This window comes from Ixodes scapularis, unplaced genomic scaffold, assembly GCF_016920785.2.
Source record: "Ixodes scapularis isolate PalLabHiFi unplaced genomic scaffold, ASM1692078v2 PGA_scaffold1__304_contigs__length_218370807, whole genome shotgun sequence".
NCBI lineage: Eukaryota > Metazoa > Arthropoda > Arachnida > Ixodida > Ixodidae > Ixodes > Ixodes scapularis.
The window spans coordinates 199,022,100-199,044,700 of NW_024609846.1; the positions used below are offsets into that span (position 1 = coordinate 199,022,100).

The 22,601-nt window shown below is 45.6% G+C and overlaps 1 protein-coding gene across 1 annotated transcript; it reads left to right on the plus strand.

Moving 5' to 3' along the window:
- Window positions 1-7,883: 7,883 nt before the first annotated feature.
- On the plus strand, window positions 7,884-21,092 carry LOC115329408 (transmembrane emp24 domain-containing protein 2). The gene is made up of 4 exons (XM_029991008.4): window positions 7,884-8,250; window positions 11,866-12,058; window positions 14,929-15,036; window positions 20,557-21,092. Exons 1-4 carry the CDS (start codon window positions 8,062-8,064, stop codon window positions 20,679-20,681), a joined length of 615 nt encoding a protein of 204 aa, XP_029846868.1. The 5' UTR covers window positions 7,884-8,061; the 3' UTR covers window positions 20,682-21,092.
- The last annotated feature ends 1,509 nt before the right edge of the window (window positions 21,093-22,601 follow it).

Below are 22,601 nucleotides of genomic sequence, written 5' to 3' on the forward strand. Positions count from 1 at the left end.
ATCAGTTTGCAAAGCTTTCTGGTCATTGACAGAGGAAATTATTCGGTAAATTACACAATCGTCAGCAAAAATTCTAATTCGGGATGAGACACAGGATGGCAAGTCATTAATGTAGACTAGAAATAGTAGTGGACCTAGTACGCTACCCTGTGGGACTCCCGAGGTTACTGGTTTGAAGGAAGAGTTACAATTGTTAGCGGACGTGAACTGTTTTCTAGACGAAAGGAAATCTTTTACCCATGCCAAAATGTTAGGGTGAATCTTAAGCCTGGACAGTTTGGTTAGAAGTCGGTGATGAGGGACACGGTCAAAAGCTTTAGAAAAGTCAAGGAAAACAGCATCAAACTGGGATCCACCGTCAAGAGCTGAATGTATGTCATGAATGAAGCCGGCGAGCTGCGTGTCACATGAGTATCCTCGGCGAAAACCATGCTGATATTTATGTATGATGTTATGATCTTCCAGGTAGTTAATTACTTGTGTGTGTATTATATGTTCAAGAAGTTTACAAATGGTACTGGTTAACGAGATGGGACGATAGTTTAATGGCGATGAGCGTTCACCAGACTTGAAGATGGGAATTACTTTTGCGATTCGCCAGTCATGTGGGATGCAACCTAACGATAACATTTGTGAAAAAAGGGCTGACAGTATGGGACAGATGCTAGCTGATATATTCTTTAGTATCTTATTATTAAAGCCGACATGATCAGAAGCAGTAGAAATTTTGAGTTTATTTAGTAAGGAGTATATACCCGCTTCAGTTATTATTATTTCTGGCATGCTGATATCAGGAATGAGGTTAACTTTCGGGCATGACGAGATGTCTTCACATGTGAATACTGATATGAATGCGTCGTTAGAAACCTGTGCGCACTGAGACATGGGAATGACGTCATTATTACTGGCGGTAAGGACGATATCAGGATGCTCAACAGGATTAATGACACGCCAAAATTTCCGAGGGTTATTTAGTAGCACAGATGATAAATCATGTTTGAAGAAATGACGTCTAGTTGTTGTAAGCAGTGACTGATATTCCTTATCACATGTTTTATAGCGTAACCAGGAAACTGAAAGGGGGTCTGTTTTATTGGCGTGGCGGTAAAGTCTCTTCTTTCTGTTATTGAGGCGTCGAAGCTGTTGGTTATACCACGGAGCGGTGTTTACAGTTTTGATGGTGATAAGAGGAATGAACCTGTTGATTAAATTGGTAAGTACATTTCTAAACATGAGCCAATTATCTTCCACGGACCGGGTTAAATACCCTTCCAAAAATTTATTTGAGAATGACAGGAATTCATTATTAATGCTATCGTAATCACCTCTATTATAGCACCTTATTTGCTTGTTGGTAGTTTTGCGCTTGTTAGGGAAAATCCGGACGCTTCCAGTAAGGACGTCGTGGTCAGAAACTTTGGTTGACTTTATTTTACCCATTATTACCTCTATATAGGTCACTATACTGTGACAGACAAGGGCATTAAAGAGGGCAAAGGAAATGCCGGTGAAGCCTTCTTTTAAGTAATTTCTCTTTAAACTGCACAGCGGCTCGTTGCCTGTAAAGCCGTGGCTTCAGGAGAGATACATGTTTGTCCCATGGCAGATTAATTGTCTACTATGTAAAAAGCCAGAAACAACAAAACACACGCTTCTCGATTGTTGGGATGCGGTTTTTCTATTAGACATTCTTCGGCGCACGTTGAAGTAGACCTTCCCCGGCCTCACTCCACATGGCATCCGTTTCTTGGACACGCAGGTTAGCGGTTGTACTGCGCTGGCTAAATTTCTCATCTAAGAGACAAGTTACCCGTTGAGGCCACTGGCATCAAGACTGTCTAAACATACGAGCAACACTTTTTTTTTAATGTTCGCAGGAGGTAATTGATTTGCAAACGTTCCCATTCACGGTTTGAGTTCGACCCTGTCTACAATCTGGGCTCTTTAGCATGACAGCTTTATGGCGTCATCAGGCGAAAATCGAGGAACCACTTTTTGCAACTTTCTGCTTCGCATACAGTTTGACTAAACTCCAAGCGTAAAGCACACAATGTCACTGGTACATCATGCTGCCACACACTCAGGGCCCTTCAGAAAACATGTAAGGAAAAAAATATAATAAAAAATATCCATTCAAGAGGTCTGAAAGGCGCGCGTTATCAATGTGATTTTCTGTCTGGCAATATGTGGCTGCACAACTCCGGGACGTATTTGTGGGGAAAAAAAATAAATGAAGCCCGTCTCCAGAGAACGGACGGAATGCCGTAAAACGTGGATCTGACACAAGGTACAGCAGAAGTTAATTCGTATTATTACGATAGGCACATCGATCGTCTCCGAACCTCGAATTTTGCTACTCTATAAAGTTATAGACGCTTTTAGCGCGCGCCAGATTGAGCAGCCATAGCCGACCTTTTCCTGTCTTACCGAGATGCCGAGTTACTGAAGCGGGCGTTGACGAGTCTCCACAAAGGCCTATGCTGGGGATAAGGACGTGGCAATACTTAAAACGGCAATCACCTGTCCTGCTGTGGTAATGATGGAGTGAAGCGAACGGAATAAGTGGGAACAAAAACTGAAGGTCGGTTATGGCGGCGCCCATTCACAGCTGCCTGAAAGCGTCTATAGGACATATTATTATAAAATGACCATAAACATTCATCCCCGAAGTTGCATAATGCAGGGAATGTAGTATCCCAGCAGCAATCGTTCAAATTGGCAGATCTAAGCCTTCAGTCTTTTCATGACAGGAGGCTTGCACGTGATATGACATTTTTACGTCAAGTTGCGCACGGTATACCCTTGACTGCGATGAGCTGTTGGCGTGGCTGTGCTTCCGTGGTCCATCTGGGAAACCCGTAAACCCCTTTACACGTTTTATACGGATATTCATTCAAAGAGTTCAATGACACGGTTACAATACAGTGTGGGGATTCGTGTGATCTCCCTTCCCCGATAGCTGTGGTAACGGCCGCGGGTCGGAACGCTCGGCCTTCTTCGCCGTGAGCTCCGACCTGTTCGTGAAGCGGAGGGTACCCTGTCTTGGAGGGCCTTCCCCTCCCTCTCTCCCGGGGGGGGGGGGGGGGGGGGGGGGGAGAGACCTTTTCCCGTTCCCCTGCTCGGATGCGGCTCACGACCGACAGCTGAGAAGGTCTCGCCTTGTCTCTTCCCGCTTTCGGGAAGAGGACTCGTCCGGTGACCGCGAAAGAGAAGGACGATGCTTCCTCGATCTTTGCCTCTCCGAAACCCCGCGTCTGGCAGGTAAGGGCCTTTTCTTACCTTCCCGGCGGAACGGACATTTTAGATTGAGACATAGCAGTTCGTACAGGAGAGCGTTTTAATTGCCCTTGGACCCTGTCCTTACTCTGGTACGCGTGTCTTGTTTCCATGCTGTATTCGAGAGAGTGAGACGAGGTGGTCGATCACTGGCACCGACGGAGGTAATCGAACCGGCAGGCAGTAATGTAGCCCTAAACGTCGTCTACATTGCCGCGGAGATGTGGGGACCGCGCTACAAGGTTCGACGTATCCTTTGAGATTGCCGCCGCTAATGAGGAAACCCTTTGGTTACCTTATCGGTACCTCCGTTAGTAGCTACAAATCCCAGAACAGATACAATTCGATGTTTTTGCAAGTTCACATTTCCAGTTGGCTTTTTATCATAGTGCCCATGCAAAGAACAGTGTTGTTACATGCTATATTGACTCTATTGTAACATGTTATATTGGCTCTCTTATGCCCCTGGCAACTATAGTATCTTGCGTACGGCTTCCTATTCAGCCACCATGTAGATGACAAAGTGTACTGTCCAGTAGGCCTCACGGCTGTTCACAGGCACTGAATAATCTATTTATCTATCTATCTATCTATCTATCTATCTATCTATCTATCTATCTATCTATCTATCTATCTATTTACCTTATCCATTGATCTTATCCAATCTAATCTATCTATCTATCTATCTATCTTATCCATTGATCTTATTCAATCTAATCTAATCTATCTCTATCTATCTATCTATCTGTCTATCTATCTATCTTATCCATTGATCTTATTCAATCTCTATCTATCTTATCCATTGATCTTATCCAATCTAATCTATCTATCTATCTATCTATCTATCTTATCCATTGATCTTATCCTATCTATCTATCTATCTATCTATCTTATCCATTGATCTTATCCTATCTATCTTATCCATTGATCTTATCCTATCTATCTATCTATCTATCTATCTTATCCATTGATCTTATCCTATCTATCTATCTATCTGTCTATCTAGCTATCTATCTATCTATCTATCTTATCTATTGATCTTATCCAATCTAATCTATCTATCTATCTATCTTATCCATTGATCTTGTCCAATCTAATCTATCTATCTTATCCAATCTAATCTACCTACCTACCTATCTATCTATCTATCTATCTATCTATCTTATCCATTGATCTTATCCAATCTAATCTATCTATCAATCACGGCAATTTTGTGAGGTACACAGCGTATTTCACGGTTCTACAGTGCCTTCAATCGCGCGTGGTCCTCACGCGCCTCCGTAGACGAGTACAACGGGGTTGCGCCCACAAGACACTTCTCGCAATCGTACACAGGAGCATCTAAATACATGTTGTCAAAAAACAAAAAAAAGAGAGGAAAAAAAAAAAAAAAAAAAAAAAAAAACAGCTGCTCGAACGCTTGTACACCGACGGAACCGCTCTAGGAATATAAGAATTTTTATATGCGCTATGCAACTGAAGTGAGGCTCCGAGCATACAATAAACGTTTGCCTTTCTGGCACAATCAGCCTCGTCATCTCTAAGGAGGGAGGCCAAGTTACAACTCACACGCAAAAAAAGGTAAAGCACGATTCCTCGCTCAACACTGCGAAAAAAAAAAGAACAGAAAGCGCCTAGTGGGAAGTTTAGTTACGTATGATATCCCCCCGGCCGAGCCGAGGAAGCAGAAAACAACGACAGAAAGCAAAATCACGAGATATCGTCGTGAGATGAAGAAGGAGAAGGGCGCGTGGAGGTTAAGTCGTGAGTTTCGTTTTTGCCTATTGTTTCGTTTTCGCTGCCGCCATTTTGTCTCAGTTTTCTTTTGAATGCCTATCGTCTGCTTTGCTTCCCGAGCGCTTTCGTCTGCTAGCTCTACTCGTTCGGGACGCGTTTGCACCGCAACAACGTGCCGAGTTTCCCATTGCAGTTTTCTTTCTTTTTTTTTTCCCTTTCCCCATTTTTCTTTTCACGAGGTCTGTTTTGGTTCGAAGATGATTAAGGGAATTATTCCCCCACCATTAATTTTAAGGATAAACGTTAATGAAACATAATCGTTGCAAGCAAAAAAAGAGAACGGCACCTCTTCCCACGTCTGGCGGCGGCGTGCATATGATCGTGCGTGCGTGTGCATGATAGACCGTGTGCGTGCACATCCGTGTTGTGGATGCAAAGATCCGTCTTGAGCATCACGACTTTTGATCGCAGCGATCATCGAAACCGGGCACAGTTATCGGCCCTGCGCCATTATGTGCCGCCAAGGCGAAATAAGGAAATGCTCTTCTTGCTCGAGCTTCGGAATAAGAAAGAAATAAAATGTAACTTTTTAAAGTTTTGTTGGCATCTCGTAAAAACAGTTAGGGGAAAGGCGTTGAACCGCCGTATACACTGTTTTTCTCTTTCTGGTTCGTGCGGTTTGGTCACGATCATGCGCTTCTTATCGCGTTGTTGAAGTACCTCCGGGTGTTCGGCGTTTATCGTCTCCTTCTCGTCGAAATCCGTTTAAACTCGTCGCGTCGTCTGGTGCCGAACTCCACACCAGCCATCATGTGCAATGTTCGAGTGTTGGTGTTGGGTTTTAAGGAACCTATCGAGTTCTTAGAATGGATGCTTGGGCGAGTTGGATATGCATATTGTAGGAGAAGCGCAAAAGTAAACTCACTCGCACTGAAAATGCACGCACCCCAGAAAAACGGTCACTCACGTCGCGCTGTCTTACAACCCAGTTTGTATTTTCGCCTTCTTTCTTTTTTTTCTTTTTACCCGTATTAAAATTATATATCACTTCATTATCTTCTGTACAAAACGAATAGCATTGTCTATCACACATTACCTTCGAGAGTCAAGATATAACAATTGTTTTTCAGTCTTGACTCTCGAACGTAAAAAATTAGGTTGTGTGTATGTTTATACAGCCTAGAACTTGGTCTGCCTCGACGGGCGACGAGTCTCCCAGCTGTAGATCAGAAATTTAGCCAGTGCAGTACAACCGCTAGCCTGGGGTCTTTAACGTGCATCACGCAGTAGTGATACACGACCGCATGCCGGTACGATGCTCATCCAGATCGAAACGGGCAGGGGTGGGGATTGATCTCGAAGGTAATGTGTGATAGACAATGCTATTCGTTTTGTACAGAAGAGAACGAAGTGTTATATAATTTTAATACGAGTAAAAGAAAAAGAAAGAAGACGAAAATACAAACTGAGTTGTAAGTCAGCGCGACGTGAGTGACCGTCTTTCTGATGCGCGTGTTTAATTGTTCAGTGTGAGTGAGTTTACTATCGAGTTCACACTTCGAGCGGTCCGGGACACCAGCCTTTTTGCGTAGACTCGTCTGCCTCATGTTATAGTTAATAAAATAATATGCGTGCTTAAAAAAAAAAAAAAAAAAAAAAAAGAAACTTAAATGACAGTTGGTGTGAAAGTTAGGCAATACCCCAATACTTTTCGTTAACACGGTTGTTATAACACAAAAGTATTGGTATGAGACTGGCAGCTGATAAAACTAGTTTGCTCTGCTGATGCTCGGTTGGTAGAGCTCTCCAATGGAAATGGAGAGGTCCCTGGTTCGATACCATGACCAGGCGGATTTCTTCGATTGCGCACCAGTCACCTAGCTGAATCTGGAGGTTTGTGTTTGTCCTTGTCCCCCTTGTTCCCCTTCTCCATGGCTTATTTTGTCATTCTTGTCCAGCTAGCCAGGACCCTTCCCCCCCCCCCCCCCCCCCCCCTTTTTTTTTCCCCACAAAGCTCTCTCTCCAGCGTTCGTTCTGCAAAAGTGGAAAGAGTGGAGGAGTTTGCGTGATGAGTTTGTCCTGCTTTTTACCCTGTATTTTGTCGATGTCGAGACTGTCGCATAAAAGCATGCAACGTTTTAATTTCCCTGATACACTCCCGTTTTCTTCCATAACAGTTCAACGTGTGAGTAATTCAGACCTGATATGTGTAGGTTGTCTGAAATGTCGAGGTTGGATCTAAAATGGGCCGTAAAGATCGGTGCCTGCACGCAGCAAACTTTCGTCAAAGGGGCATTTCACAGGTGGGTTTTACCTTGTAAATTACGAGGTGTAGCTCCCTTTCTCTAAAAATAAGGACAAAAACTCGCCAGGGTAAGTGGCGGACGACGACGCAGAAGACCGAGTCGAGTGGCAGGGCGCGTTTGGCACACATATTGATAGGTGGTGCTACCTCCTTGCCAACGAAGATCGTGGTTTATTAAAATGAACATAATCTTTTTTTATTCTTTTTTAATGTACCTTTGGCTTAAAATAAATGCGGACAATGGTACCAAGATTTGAAGTAACAAAAATAAAAGAAAACGCGGCTGCAAAACGACGGCGCTCTTGCTGCCGACGGATTTCGTCTGCGTGTCGTCTGCTTTCTTTCGACCTCCGGACGGGACGCTGCTCCTGACGCCATCTATCAATGCGTGCGCCAAACGTGCCTCGCCGCTTGACTCGGTCGTCTGCGTCGCCGTAGTCGACCTTTACTTCCAAAATAATATATTAACTTTATAATATAAACATGGATTTTTGAGAAACAAGGCAGTTTTATATATACAAAAACAATTAAATAAAAATTTGCCCACCTTAGTACTTGGTGAATTGTGTGTTTCTATCTAGCAACGCTGCGCTGCAGCCGCCTGCTCGCTCCCGGCGCATGCGCAGTGAACGTAACAAACGTGGCAGACAGCGGTTGCCGCGGCGTTGTTATGTGTTTTTAGAACCGTATACCGTATCCTTGCCGTACACACTTGAGTTTCGTCGCATCTTTCGGAAGAAAACATGTACTCGGTTCGTGCGTCGACCCTACGGACTGCCGTCGTAATTGTGTGCCTTAGCTACGCCCGTGCGCTTTTTATCACCGTGGACGCTCACGCGGAAGAATGCTTCCACGACACCGCCACGTCGGGTACGAAGATGGGCCTCACTTTCGAGGTGGCCGAGGGCGGCTTTTTAGACATCGACGTTAAGGTGGGTACTCCGAAACACCGAACAGAACGCCCCTGCGTGAACGGGAGTGCACCCAGGGCTGGCTCGGTACGCGGTCACTGCCCGTGCCTCACGCTTGAACAGCCGGTACAAGCCAGCCCAAGCACACGTTATCGACCCCCAGCTCCCGTTTCTAGTAACACATCCTCTACCGTGTCGCTGGAAGATTTACCGGAAAAGTGTTACGTTTCATTCTTTTAAGAGTGAGCAGCTGTTTGTGAAGCAGTGTAGATGTTAACCGACGTGTCGCGTGTTACCTGTGTCGCCCAACTAGCGCCAACGTGCTGGTGCGTTTGGTTCCCCTTATTTTTTTTTTTTCGTCCATGGTTAGGAATTGCAGCTGTTTTTCTCGAATTTTGTTAGTATGCTGAGGTCATTGCTTACCAAACCGTGTTCAGTACTGAAGCTTTTGGTACTACGGCTCAAGACTGCGAGCGAATCATGTATGTCTGATTCTGGATGCTTTAGCAAAACAATGTTTCAAATGGTTAGTTCGAAAAAAAAAAAAAAGTGGTCACATTAATTCTTTTGGTTAGTCTATAAATCAATGACCCCAGGTCACTTTCCTGTAAAGAGTCGCCAGATGTGGTAGTAGCGTTCTAATTATGGGATTGTCATTTGCCGCATCTTCAGCCTACCCGGGCTTCCATCAGATTTCTTTTGTGTGATGTAACAGTTTGTACAGCATGACACGTTTCCTCTGGGGCATGCTTGTGCATGAACTGCCATTCATCCTGATCCACTGAAACTCAACCGGAACCCTTACCTCAAAGAAGCATAGCGTAAGCGCTACGTGCATTTGAGGCCAGCATTTGGAGTGCACAAAATTATCTAGAGGCATGGGATTGTGCTTTTTACACTTCTGCATCGCTGGAGGGAAAGCTGTGAGCGTGTGCTCATGGCTTTCACAGGTGTTTCTGTTGCATCGTCTGTGCAGTAGAGTAGTCTCCTAGCACAATGAGCTTGGCTACTTACAGGTTTTCTTGGAGAAACATACATTTTATGAGAAAAAGTCAAAATCGAGCTGAAGCGGGTGCTTATTTTTAGGCTGAGGGCTCTTTGGTTTTAGCCAAAGAATAGGTAATCTGCCGGCGTTAAAAACTGCTAAAAACATGTGAAAAATCTTGTCAGTTTATGGGGATTACAGTTCGCTTTTTTTACAATTTTCTTGTGACACCTTCCTTCAAGTTTTTTGTTACTTAAAATATGACCAAGGCATTTCCTCGTGTGATAAATGTAAGCTTTTCTTTCTCTGTTTGGTTTGTCCTTGAATTCATGGCATAGTGTGGAACAAATTCCAAAGGTGTTGCCAAATCAGTGTACGGCAACTCTTTGTTGATAAACAAGCCCATAGTCACGTGAAAACTGTTGACACTGCATGTATGCAGAAAGCGATCTCTGTTTCACCATGAATGCAAGCCAAACCGAACCAACAAGCATAACCATGCTACACTGAACTACTTTTGCACGGCACAAGTTCGCAAGCAGCAGGCCCATTCAAAGCATGGAGCTCGCTCTTGTAGCTTCTACTCCGCTCACACTTCAGTCGTTTTTCAAGTGCCCGCAATTTGTGTGTGGAACTCGATGGAAAAGTTCCGCTATTGCGATGTCCGAGAAATGAGTTTCCTTAAAAGCAAGATGAGCCTGCGTGACTCAATTGTGTGAACTTGAATCTGGTTGAACTGAGCTTTTGCAATTGTCTTTTCTACCGTACAACATGAGCTGGGCTGAGTTTTAGCAAAAACCATTTAACAATGATATTTGGTGTCGGTGTATTCGGTCGTTTTCTTATTGCAGCGTGTTTAGGGACCACACTTCCTCTGGCAAAGAAATTCCCCATAACTTAGGGGGGATCAATGGCTAAGTGTGGTAATGCACCGCAGAACACGTGGAGTGACAGCTCGTGCTGCAGAATCCAGCGATTGTGTGTCGCTACCTTGTGACGCACGTTAAAAGACCCCAGGCTAGTATTTTACTCCACTGACTAAATTTCTAACAGATGGATGGATAGATGACTCTTAGTGGCTATACCTTTTGTGTCTGGTGGTAGCTTGTGCCACCTAGCGTAGAAACATTTACACCCCCCTCCCACTTAAATTTTACTCTAAATTCCGGCTTTATAAATCGTCTACCCCACCAATTTTTTGCATTATCACACTTCCCTAGACCCTCTCCACCAATCCTGTACCTTAAAATACCGGGGGAGCGCCCATCCCACTTTCACTGAAAACTGGGTTAATCTAGACATGGGCGCTTGTCCGATCAAATCGGGCGCTTAACGTATAATTTGCAGAATTCACAAGTTTGGGAAATGCTAATAGTGGGCGCTTAAACGAAGTGGGTGCTTCCACCGTATGTTCGGTATCCTCCTTCGTAATCCTTTTTCCCATAGTCGTAATCCTTTTTTCTTCCATTCTTTTATCCATGGCAGCAAAAACCCAGCGCTTCCGCCAAATCCCTTACCCCCTCAGGAATGGCAGGGCGAAGCGCCGTGCACTTCAAAACAACACATTCTAGCGTCTCGTTGCAACTATTGTCACGAAGAGAAACATATACTAAGGTATAAACTAAAAATAAACTAATGAGGTGAACTTGTGCATCTTAAAGGGGCACTGACACCCCAAAGGTCGTATTTATTTTTATTGTCTAAAACGATGCAAGTTGTAGTCATAGACACGCAAAAAAAACCGCATCGCGAAAAAAAATTTTCCCGCGCGCGCGCGCGCCTTTTTATTTTTGGCGTTTGATTTTCCCGCCTCTCGCCTCCTCGCTTCTTTTGATCGGTGACGTCAAAAATCAGGAAATTTAGAAGCTTTGTAGGCGACATCTCTATAACATTTAATTACGGCAATCTTAAAACATGTTTTTTAACGCAATTGCGAACGCACTACGGCCCTTCTTTTTGAAATACCAAAAATCGGGAGTTCGTTGTGGTGCCGTCTCCTGGATTTGTATCCTCCAACGGAAAACAGGCGACACCGCTCAAAACCGGTCCGCCGCAACGCCGGCGCAAGCCGGCGCTCGCTCCTATCCTCCTCGCTTTGGGTCGCCATGGCAACAGCAGGGAGTGGTGACAGGAAAGTGGACTCTCAGGTCTCCTCAATTTTTGACGTCAAGGCACCGGCGCCGATCGCGCGGGAACTTCGAATTCGGCATTTGGAAATTGTTTTTTTACTTCACGAATACTGAATTCCCAAATCTCAAATTTTGAGGGTAATGTCCCGGCATCGTTTTCAATCGTTTCGGATAATAAAAAAAAATATGATTTTGATGTGTCAGTGCCCCTTTAAAGACAAAAGTACCAGCAGCGTGCGGTACCTTTGTCGCAAAGCAGCCAATTACTTTTATGCACGCAGCAAGTTCAGGATTGTTCCCAACTAGAACACACAATGACTGCCGAGAATGAGCCTTCCAGTAGAGTAAGGAATTATAAAAGGAGGAGCCGGGTTGAGTGAAGTTCCACTCCTCCGCGTGACAACCACGTGCATTGCCAACTCCTCCTCCACACACATGGCAATATTGCACGTCTGGAGATGTTGCCCCTGACTTAAAGGCAAATGTCTAACTTGGTTTGGTCTTCTTGACGTGTCCCTGCAGATCACGGGACCGGACGGCAAGGTGGTGTACCAGGGGGAGCGGGAGTCGAGCGGGAAGTACACGTTTGCGGCGTACGCCGACGGCACGTATCACTACTGCTTCAGCAACGCCATGTCCACCATGACGCCCAAGATCGTCATGTTCTCCATGGACATTGGCGACGCCCCCACCAAGACTCAGGAGGGAGAGGAAGGTGAGTGCCCGCAAGCCCGTAACTAAACCTGGGGTCCGATTTCGGTCATTGTGAGATCTTATTCGCCTCTCACAGAGCGAGCCAGTATAACGTTCGTAGACGGTTTGTTTGCCAGCGAAGATTGTGGCTCGTCCGCTACGAAGCCTCATTAGCTGACAAAACGATAAAACACCAATGTCGTCTCCCAACGGATCGAAAAAAAGTTTGTCTGCTACGAACTGAGCGCTGCTGCGGGGTAAGATCGAACGCGACCGAAATTGTGATCTGCAATTTCACGTCGAATGCCATTGACAACTTGCGCTTCTTTTGCAAACCTCAAGTTGTTCTGCTGCCGTACACAAGCTGACATTGACCAGTGTACGAAGGAGTACAGAGGACGAGCACATTAGAGAGCTTTCTCGCTATTTGTGAATTGGTGGGACGTTTTTAGCAAAAGTTTGCCTGATTGTGTAGTCGCGAACAAGTCCAAAATGTCTCATTGGTTGATTAGGGGCAATCTGTGTTGCCTCCGTCCAATCGAAAGCACTCTCCCCTTCACCAAAGTTAGACCCCTGCATACAACTTCATGAGGCGGCGAAGCCGAAGCTGCGAGTAACCGTGCGCACCCTGTTGGACGTCGCTCAAAGTTGTACACGCGCAAAAAAGTTAGTATGGAGATGTTGCAATCTCTCGTCGAACCGGATGTCTTCGAGCTTTTGACAAAATTGGACAAAGCTTTACTTTTCAACGGTGTTGGCAAACTTCTTTGCAATGCAAATTTTGGAAGAAAATAAAAATGTGCAATAGTTCATTTTAAATTTTAGGAAATGATTACCAATGTTTACGTAATACAAAAGCAAACATATGGTATTTTATTTATTTTGTTAGTTCATTACCCTCTTCCGTGAAGGGGTATCAGTTCGTTTTCAATTCCCGCGCTGAACTTGCTGATTTGCGTTAAAAGTTGAAAAAAGTTGAACCTGAATGAATTGGAGCATCGGCAGGTTCGCGACGTCCCCACTCGGTAACACCTACCCTAACTTGAACGGATGCTTCCATGCCACTTTTCAAGTGCAGTTGTCAACATAAATGAAATAAGTCAGTTGTTGGTAGTCAGTGAATGAAGTAAACAATAAGCACGAGATGTGTTGTTTCTTTTTTTATATGTTTAATCATACTTTTTCGTTCACCTCTATTCCCGTAGAGTGGTGCTTTCCATACTCTGCTACTGTGCAACCCATCAAAATATGAAATACCACATCGTGACACCCCCCCCCCCATTTTTTTGCGATGCCACAAGGTTTTCCATTTCTGTGCATGAACAGTAATACACAATTTATACTTTAACTTTACTTGACAGAATAAATTGACTAAACCAAAAACCATTGCAAAAAGAAAAAGAAAGCAAGCCAGCAGGAATGATTCTCTTATAATGACTAAATTAAGCTTTTGTTTCTCAAAACGAAGGCAGAGTTTAAACACCACAAGTCTCGCTTCCGGCTCAATGTTTAGCTTGAAAAACACCGAAGCGGACGAGCCAGGTTTATTTTTAAGTCGCCGAACCATTTTGTCGCGACCCCCCTCGAGATTGCGACCCACGGTTTGGGAAACCCCGATGTAGATGCCCAGCTGGGGAAGGTGTCTAAAATACATGAACCTACAGTGGCATGCCCGTCTCCTTCCCGGCGTTGCACGCTGGGCCCGACAAATGATGGGAAGGGGTTAAAGGCGGCACTCTGCTGGATTACGTAACAGCAATTGGCACATTTATCTGGGTGCCATCTTTGACGCAGAAAAAGGCTTTAAAACACCGTCCCAATCTCAGCAACAGGCAGTGAGGTAAGATGTAAGTGCCTATTGCTTTAAGTTTGAGATACTACACAATCAGTTTCTAGCTTGCAGTCCACAAGCCCCGAGGCTCCCAAGAGGCATCCCATCCTTTTTAAAGCTCTGCATTATAAAGTGACCGGTATGGTTCTCCTTTGGGCCACTGCCTTTGGGGAGTACCACATTCGCGGCGAGACGCTCTACCGCGAAGCGGGTTTGTACTCGCGTGGCATTGTGCTCATTGATCGCAAACAGACACCAGTCACGTTGGTAACGGTGATAAACTCTGTTTATTTACAATGAAACAAAAAGAAGAAAACAGCGGCTATAAGCTGGTGAACGCCGTCGGTGTGGAGATCGCCCACAGCCGAATGGTCGTTCACAAAGGTACAAAAGGACGGGGTAAACGCTCAGCGGTGCGCCGGACTGTTCCCCGTTGTCACCGCCGCCAAATCCCAGGAAGAAGAGAGTCCGAGATCCTGCTGTTCGCTGGTTTTAAGATAACGGCGGGGGCGAAGTGGCCAATCAAGGAGCGACTCGTCGATCTCCGCTTTGCGGGGGTTCGTTACGAAAATCGCCCCAAAGGGGGAAAGGAGGAAGCCACTCACAGTGGTAAGCAGCGCCGCCCCTTGCTACGTCAGCGTGGCCGCCACGGCGTGCCAAAACGCTGACGCGACAGAATGTTGAGGGATCACAATCCCCACACCGGATGAAGCGGTCATTTTAAGGTTATTCTAAAGAATCGCAAAAAGAGGGGCTCGCAACAATTGCTAGTTTTGTTCTGCTTGCACGGGTGTTGCCGAAAGACCCAAGTGGTCGTTGCGAGCGTTAAGGCCCGTTCAACAACTTGCAACCATGTAGGACCGGCTGAGACAAGACCGGTTTTTAAGCCTCTTGCGACGGCTTAAGACTAGCTCCGCAGCAGCTCATTTGGTCCTGAGCTGTTGCGAGAGGCTTAAAAAGCGGTCTTATCTCGGTTGGCTCCACTCCGTTGCAAGTGTGTGAAGGGGACATTATGGGAGGTGCCATTGGCCTCACTTATCCTGCTTGGTCTTGGTGTGCAGCACACGAAAACAAGCTGGAGGAGATGATCAAGGAGCTTTCAACATCGATGACTGCGGTGAAGCACGAACAGGAGTACATGATGGTCAGGGACCGTATCCACAGATCAAGTAAGTCCGATTCTTTTCTCAGTTTTCTTTGGGGGGCTCCCACCATGAAGGGGCTTACTTGATGTAAAACAGTCGATACAAACAACATTCTTAGACTTATCAGTTGCCAAGTTCTATGGAAGAAGAGCGTTGTTCGGCCCTTCTCAGTTGCCCGGACGCAAGCAGGTACGGGCAAAGGGCGATCCTAACGATCCTTCTCCGTTTCCGTGGGAGTGGTCACGGAGAAGGATCGTTTTCAAACGACACTTTTTGCGCAAACTTTACCTTCACCTAGGGTTGCCCTTTTTCCTTGAGGGGGTAATTATGCGAAATTGAACCGGTTGACAGCCCTTAATATACACAGTAAATTTATTTTGACGTGAGCTTCCTTTCCAAACAGAAAATGACTGAGTTTGAAAGTGATGAAGCGAATACATTTTTTTAACATCGTGCGGACGTACGCGACTAAAAAGAAGCGGAAAAGCTGAGAAGAAAGTGGAAACGCCGTGGCCACCCAGCCCTTCCGTGCACTGGCGATAGCACCATGTGTGTCTGTCAGGATGCTGACCTCTGGTTAGGTTGTAAAACCATTCACCCCCCCCTGAAGGCACAGACAGCTATTGGGAGGACAGTCCTGCGTAGAAGTCCCGTGTTTCCTGCTTGCTCTTGCACCCGCTTAGAGATATTGAATGATGCGGTCGTTTTTCAAGCAAGCTCGCTCACATGCTTTGTCTACAATACTTGGGAGGTCTTAAAAAATTTTCGTGTACATTGTGTAAAAAAAAAAAAAAAAAAAGCCATTGACAAGCCCTTTTTGTACTATACTACTTGGTTTCACCTTACGTCCAGATGCAGCCAATGCTACGGGCTGATGGGCCCAGTCAGACAGCGTCAATTATGGTGTTCGTCATGTTTCTGCTCTATCATTGCTGAACCATTCGTAAACAGAAAAGGCCCAGTGAGGGCCGAATTTACGAGATGCCGACTCACACTAGATAGGGAGCTGCGCGTGACGCTGTCGAGTCAGTCTCCCTCTCGCTTGCTGTTACGCAACCAAGTCGCTTTTCTGCTGTCGCGACACTCATTCCTTATTTCATTTCTCACACGTTTGCCCCATTGATCTTTCACTTTGAAACAGGATTTTCGCCGCTTTTGCTCCTTTCATTCGTGACATTATAACAGGTGGCAACCCTTCGTTCACCGTGAAAAGCACGATATCATGGCTTTTCACCGCAGGCAATGTGCATCTAACACTAGACCGTCGCTTGTGTCCATAGGGTGGGCATAGCGAAAAGGAGGCTCCAGGCATTCTACCGACCTTGACCTAGTAACGTTGGACATGAATGTGGCCATGGCTAGCATATGCTTTCGTCTGGGTGAGGGTCAAGTGTGAGAAGTAGAGGCAGCTGCATGCCGCTTCCGGCTGTGCTCAGCAGGATTAAGAGTTGGGCTTCCCTGTTGTTCGTAATCCTTGAACCAGCGGTCACGGGAAAGTCTGATGCGAGTATCAAGGATGCCGTGGTTTCGCCCTCAAAAAACCGCTAAACACCCATTTAAAATCTGAAAATCTTGAAAGGAAACTCGACATTTCGCAACAAGCTCGGTTCCTTCTTCAAGAGTGACTTAAAATATGCGGAGCAGCAGCTCCTAACCTCCCTTTGAAACAAGAAATTAAACATCGTAAACATTGAAAAATCATCTTTTTGGTTATGGAGAGGGTCATCTCTTCAGCTTTCTCGTCAGGTCACGGAGGCCATGTGCGTACGCAGAGGGCAAGGCACCTAGAGGCCTGCGTAGGGTTCCTGGCGTATGCTGGATTTGCCACGACTCCAAGAAAAGTCTTCTTCAGATATATGGCCCTGTGTCAATCGCGTGCGCATTTGCAAAGTCCACGCAATGGTCTAGGGCCAGGGTGGCCAGGCTGACCCGAACTAAGAGCCGCAAATAAAACCACGAAACTTCCAAGAGCCGCAGGGGGGGGGGGGGGGGGGGGGGCAAGTTTGTTTAGAGCAATAAACGAAACTCAAACTACTTTCAATCTATCAGAATCAAAAGCAGTCCAACTGTCTGTAATGTTGGTAGCAGTAGCACAAGACTACCAAACTGCAACTTTTGTTTCGACTTAAAACAAGTTCCATTTCTCTGTTTGGGCGAGTCCTCCTGTGACTGGGAGAGAGGCGGGGGAAGGGGGGGGAGTTGCAAGCCGCACTTTAAGACGCGAAGAGCCGCAGCTTGGCCACCCCTGGTCTAGGGTATCACAGTGTTCAGCGATCACGCTGCTAACTTCAGCACGTCGTTCTTGCATTGGCAGATTTGCTCGGGAAAGTTTAGTCTCGCCGATGTACCTGTAGGTTGCAGGTCACCCTGTGTATGGAATGGTGGAAACCACGCCCTGTGCTCTTTCTTTTGGTAGACAATCTTTGGGTCTTGGCATGCACCTTCCCAGTATGGATGCAGGCTTCTGGGCCACCAGAATTCTTTCTTTTCCTAGTACTCGCGTGAGCACTTGGCTGGTCCTCTTTATGTAGGGGACGCTGATGCGCACACTCAATGGGGCTGCCTTCCTTCTAGTGGCATCTGGTTTTTTTGTCTGGTGAGACCTTGGCGTCGGGGTTCAATAGAGTACTCATTTTTCTTAAAGTCTGCAATTATGGTTTCGGACTTTAATTCTGACTTCAATTCTTACCCAGTCAGGCAGATATAGGTCAATATATGTTTACTTCCAACTCCCTTTTTCTTTCTGTACTTAAATAACAAACTTTCCCAAGAAAAAATACAATTTGTTCAATAGTCACATAGCAAGGCTTATTTGAGTGGTTCCGAATGCTTATACTTCGGTGCCCACGTCTCGAAGTAGGAGAGTGTTTTTGGAAGTTTTCGTAGCTCAAAATAGGTCTCGCAATGTAAATACAGTCGCCGACCGATTTCTTGGACGCCAATAAATCGGACTTGTTCGATATTTCGGACCTAAAGGAGGAATCGTGACCGACCCGATAGAAATAGTGCATATTCACAACCAATATTTCGGACACCCTGAAGTCTGAAAGTTATATTTTTTGGGCAAAATTGTCACGAGCGATCAGCAAGAACACCATCTTTGGCTTGGTTTGGCAGTGCTACTTGAGCACTGCCAAGTCCTACCGCTAGGTGACGCTATGCTATAGCTTTCTTTTTCTCTAGCCGCGCGTCATTATCGTCATCTTTGTTATCAATTTGCTTCTTTAATTCGCCATTCTGCAGTCATGGACTTGCGCCTCTCATCTCGTCAAGTTGTGTTTTTGATTTACACCGGCTTGGGTGTCATGGCCCCATCTGTACTTTTGTTGCCTCGAAGTGTCGCTAAGAAGCACATAGTACTCGACCATAACGCTAGAAAAGAAGGCAGCGATTCTCAAGCTAATAGAAAGTGGCCGAACGCAAGTGGAGGCATAACCGGAAGCGAGGCACTATTTATGACTTTTTTAAGCCCACTTAGACGTAAGGAAGGCAAGTTTGTTAATCTGCCAATTTTTCTGACTGCTCTATTATTCTGACATTTTTCGGTCCCTGCAAAGTCCAAAAAAAAATTGGTCGGCGACTGTATTGCGATAAAAATCTTTTTTCGGGGCAAGTTTATTTTGTGACATACACGGCACTTGAAAGCTTTTCTTTGGGGGGAGTTGAGTGGTTCTTCCAAATTTTCGATGAGGCATGCCAAGTGGCCTCCAATTGTAATGCCAAGAGGTTCCTCGTTGGTTGGGGGATTGCGGCATGGGCAGTTGATTCTGCTGCCTGTACCACGGGATGACCTATTGGCAAGGACCAATTTCTATTGGGAAGGACCAATGGAGCTTTTTTTGACTGTGGTTATTCTGGCTCGATTTATGCCCTCCGGTTACTCCGACGAGGGCATAAATGATGCGAGATTGAGGGGTCAATGGAATGTGCAAAAAACAGACATTATGGCTGGCTGGCTAGAAACGGGAGTTTCAGCGAGGCACACAAGTGCTTCAGACTTGACTTGATAGTCCTTGCTGCTCGTGCGACAGCATTGGCATTGCCGTCTTTCATGCTAGGACAGATTTTCTAGCGAGCCAGCCCCGAGGTGAATGACAACGGCGAGAGTGAAAGACCTTTTTTTGAGGGACACAAGAAACTAGGGCCAGCGAGGCTGACGATTGAATCGCAAAAAAGCATCGTGAGAGTGTACCCAGCACCGAGTGGGGCTATGCATGCGAAGCTGGGAAGGTCGGAAAGAAGAGAAAGGAAATCGATTGATCGGACTAAATTAGGTATCTGATTTTTCAGCAAACAACTTGGATTACTATTGCGATTTCAGGCTTTACAGTCCGCACAATGATCTATGTTAGTATAAAAATGTCTCGTTACTATGGATACCTCCATTCCCCCCAAAAAGGGTCCGTGATAATGAGACAAAAATGCATGCACTGACCCAGTTCGTTCCCGAGACTGTTGTCTGTATAGCGGGTATCCATATTAACGAGACTCGACTGTACACACCTTAAGAATAGTCTCACTGGATATGGCAATTTTACTGAGCCCCATGTGCCGTGTGCTCAACCCATCTTTGTCATCTTTGTGTCTCTACATTTTGAACACTTGCCTAGGTCTTTTAGGTGGCTTCTAGACGTAGACTAACACCGTCATTTGGATAAAACTGTAGTGAAAGTTGCACGTGCCTTACCTGTCTCAAAGAGCGCCGGCTTTCCTCGAGGCGTCGAATTAGGGTTGTTTTGTTGGCTTTATTTAAATAAAGTGTGGTTCTTAGATTGTGGTGTTGATTTTTCTGTAGACACTGTGCCTAACTTTGGCAGTGCTTGCCCGAAGCTGAAAACTCTCATTTTGGGGCATAGTTAAATTCAAAGGCAACTTGTTAACCCTTGCCTACTAAATTTTTTCTTCACGAAACAAACAAGAAAATTTTATTTCAAATGAGCAGTGAGGCAAAAACATTTCCTCGACTTCCAGGTCATATTTTACTCTAAATCAGGACTTCTGGTGTCAGTCCCACTGACGTGCAGACTCCAAAGTTGATGGAATGCTTCACTCCTGTCAGCGCACATCAAACTATCGTTCGATTCCTAAAAACCGAAAAGGCCGAAGGATTCGTCATCACATATGCCCGACCATTAATCTCTTTCAAAAAGAAGCTTTTGTTGTTGGCTACAGCGGACCTCCGCGCCAAAGCCACGTTTTGGGGTGAACGCTCGCAAGCGACTGCTTTTTTTTTTTCGTAGCTAAATGGAGTGTTCTTTTTCTGCGACAGCCAAAACAAATGAGCAAACTACCCTAACTAAATGGGATAACAGGAGCGGTTTGACCATCTGCCAGAGAGCACGTTAAAGAAGCAAATGAGAGTCCCACTCGTGCTTGGGCTTTATGGGTCCGAAAGGGGGGCACGAGTGACACTTGTTGTTAGTAGACAAGGGGTTAAGGTGCCCGCCAGTTGTAGCACCCTCGCGACTACTCTGTTGTGCCGAAGCATCGCTCCGATTGTCTCGTTGCTAACAATTCCCTCAACACGTTTGTTGCCTTCTGCAGTCAACGACAGCACCAACTCCCGGGTTGTGATGTGGGCCTTTTTCGAGGCGGTGGTGCTGATTGCCATGACGCTGGGCCAGGTGTACTATCTCAAGAGGTTCTTCGAAGTGCGGCGAGTGGTGTAGCACGGACGCCACCCCAGCGGTGCACCCAACGCCGGGCACCAGACTGAACTGTGTGGCCAACAAAGTGTGGAGTCTACGACTTTTCTTTTTTGGTTCATTTTTTTTTTTTTACCTTCGCCGGATTTTTTTAGGCATTTGACATCTCGCACACACATATGAGGGTTAAATTGGATCATCCACTAGAATGTTAAATGAAAACTAATAAAAAAAATGATAGTGATTTTGCCTCTGTGCATGAGATTCAGATGGATGAAAGGGTTAAGTTGCAGAGAAATTGTGTCAGTTCTAGCGAGGAGAGCCCCAACCGACAGCGAAGAAGGGACTCCGTAAACTCGTTTTGGCCCCGGCTTTCCTCGAGGCGTCGAATTAGGGTTGTTTTGTTGGCTTTATTTAAATAAAGTGTGGTTCTTAGATTGTGGTGTTGATTTTCCTGTAGACACTTTTAAATGCAATAAATGGAATGGCGTTTCTAGGACCATCATATCGTGAGATTGTGAGTGTCCGTCAGTTGCGCCTCAATAGCTCGACTTGGCGGGAAAGGCCCAATTTTGCGCATAATTGACGCTGTGTCACGTCATCTGACATTGCGTCCTGTGACACTGACGTCGGTGTTGCGCGTGCTCTATTAACACCAGCTAGAATATTCGGAGCCTGTGCGCTCAAATTTTGACATTGTTGCAGTGAGATGGAACAAACACCTGTTAAATGCCTGCGCCGGCATTTGCCTGGGCCTCGTGTCGGTGTGGCGAAGAATGCTCAGCGTGTGGCCCAGTTCCTCACTTGGTCCTAAGTGCGACGAGGTTGTTTGCAGGCTTCGATTCTTCTAGCCGGTCTTGGCTTTGCCCAGTGCACACAGAAGAGTGTACCCCACATACTTTACAAAGATGAAAAAACGCAACAACAAACGCATCAATTTACTCAACATGCAAACAAACAAATAACTGCAGGCAAAGGATCCCAAAAGTGGTCACATCTCCTTTGGCAGCAGCGAAAAAAAGGAGTTCTACTTTTTTTTTTTAGAAGTGATGCACTGCGGGATTCTTATGCTAAACTTGTGGAGGGAATTCATTGTCATTTTATATTTTTGGGGGGTCATCTGGACTGGGCTGGCTAGAAATGGCGTCTTGGCTAAAGCCTGAGGCTCGCAAGCTCTTGAGGTTCGACTTGACGTGCTGCTCTGCTCATGCGCTAACCTTGGCTGGGCTTTCTTCCACTCGGTCTTCGCTAAGACTTTTTCTAACGAGCCGGCCCCGGTGACGTTCTTGCGCTCGTAGAATATAATCCGGGCATGCAACTAAAATGGAGCACTCGGGGGATTAGCAGTGCAATCTCTTTGCTGCAAAACCTACTTCCATTGCACCAGTTGGTGCGAGCGGTTGGCATCCTCTAGGGCTTTGACCTTACACTTGGAACATTATTTGCTCTCTTAGCCAAGAAAGGACAGTTTTGCTCTTCACTGCAGTGATTGCCTCAAATCTGAGTCAATATGCTCCATTTTTAACTTAACCTTACAGGAGAGTATGTTTTTGGTTCAACTTTCAAAACTTAATTGATGCGGTCGCTTTTCAGCATTTTATTAAGTTCTAAAACTTAAAAAACATGTGCAAAGGGAATTTGTTTTCTTTTAAGCAGCCTGAATGGGAGAAGGAAGTCGTAAAATGAATTTGCAACGAACAAGAAAAATTTTTAGTGTTATATTTACGGCGCAAAACACATTTTTAGTTGGCGCGTGCAGGCACCCGTGGAAAAGTGGCCGCTATTTGTTACTCTTTCAGAAGCTTGCTATAGTCTCTAAAAGTTACTTAATCATTCTTGTTTGAAGTGCAACAAAGAACGAAGATTAGTAACTCTTAGAGCTTAAAGGAAGTTCCTGAAAAACCACAAGCACCACATGATAGACCTGTGCGCCAATCAGAAATT

Coding starts and splice junctions, on each gene's coding strand:
- LOC115329408 (XM_029991008.4), top strand. CDS start 8,062: ATGTACTCGGTTCGTGCGTCGACCCTACGGACTGCCGTCGTAATTGTG. Junction 8,251..11,865: donor TTTTAGACATCGACGTTAAG/GTGGGTACTCCG, acceptor GTGTCCCTGCAG/ATCACGGGACCGGACGGCAA. Junction 12,059..14,928: donor GACTCAGGAGGGAGAGGAAG/GTGAGTGCCCGC, acceptor CTTGGTGTGCAG/CACACGAAAACAAGCTGGAG.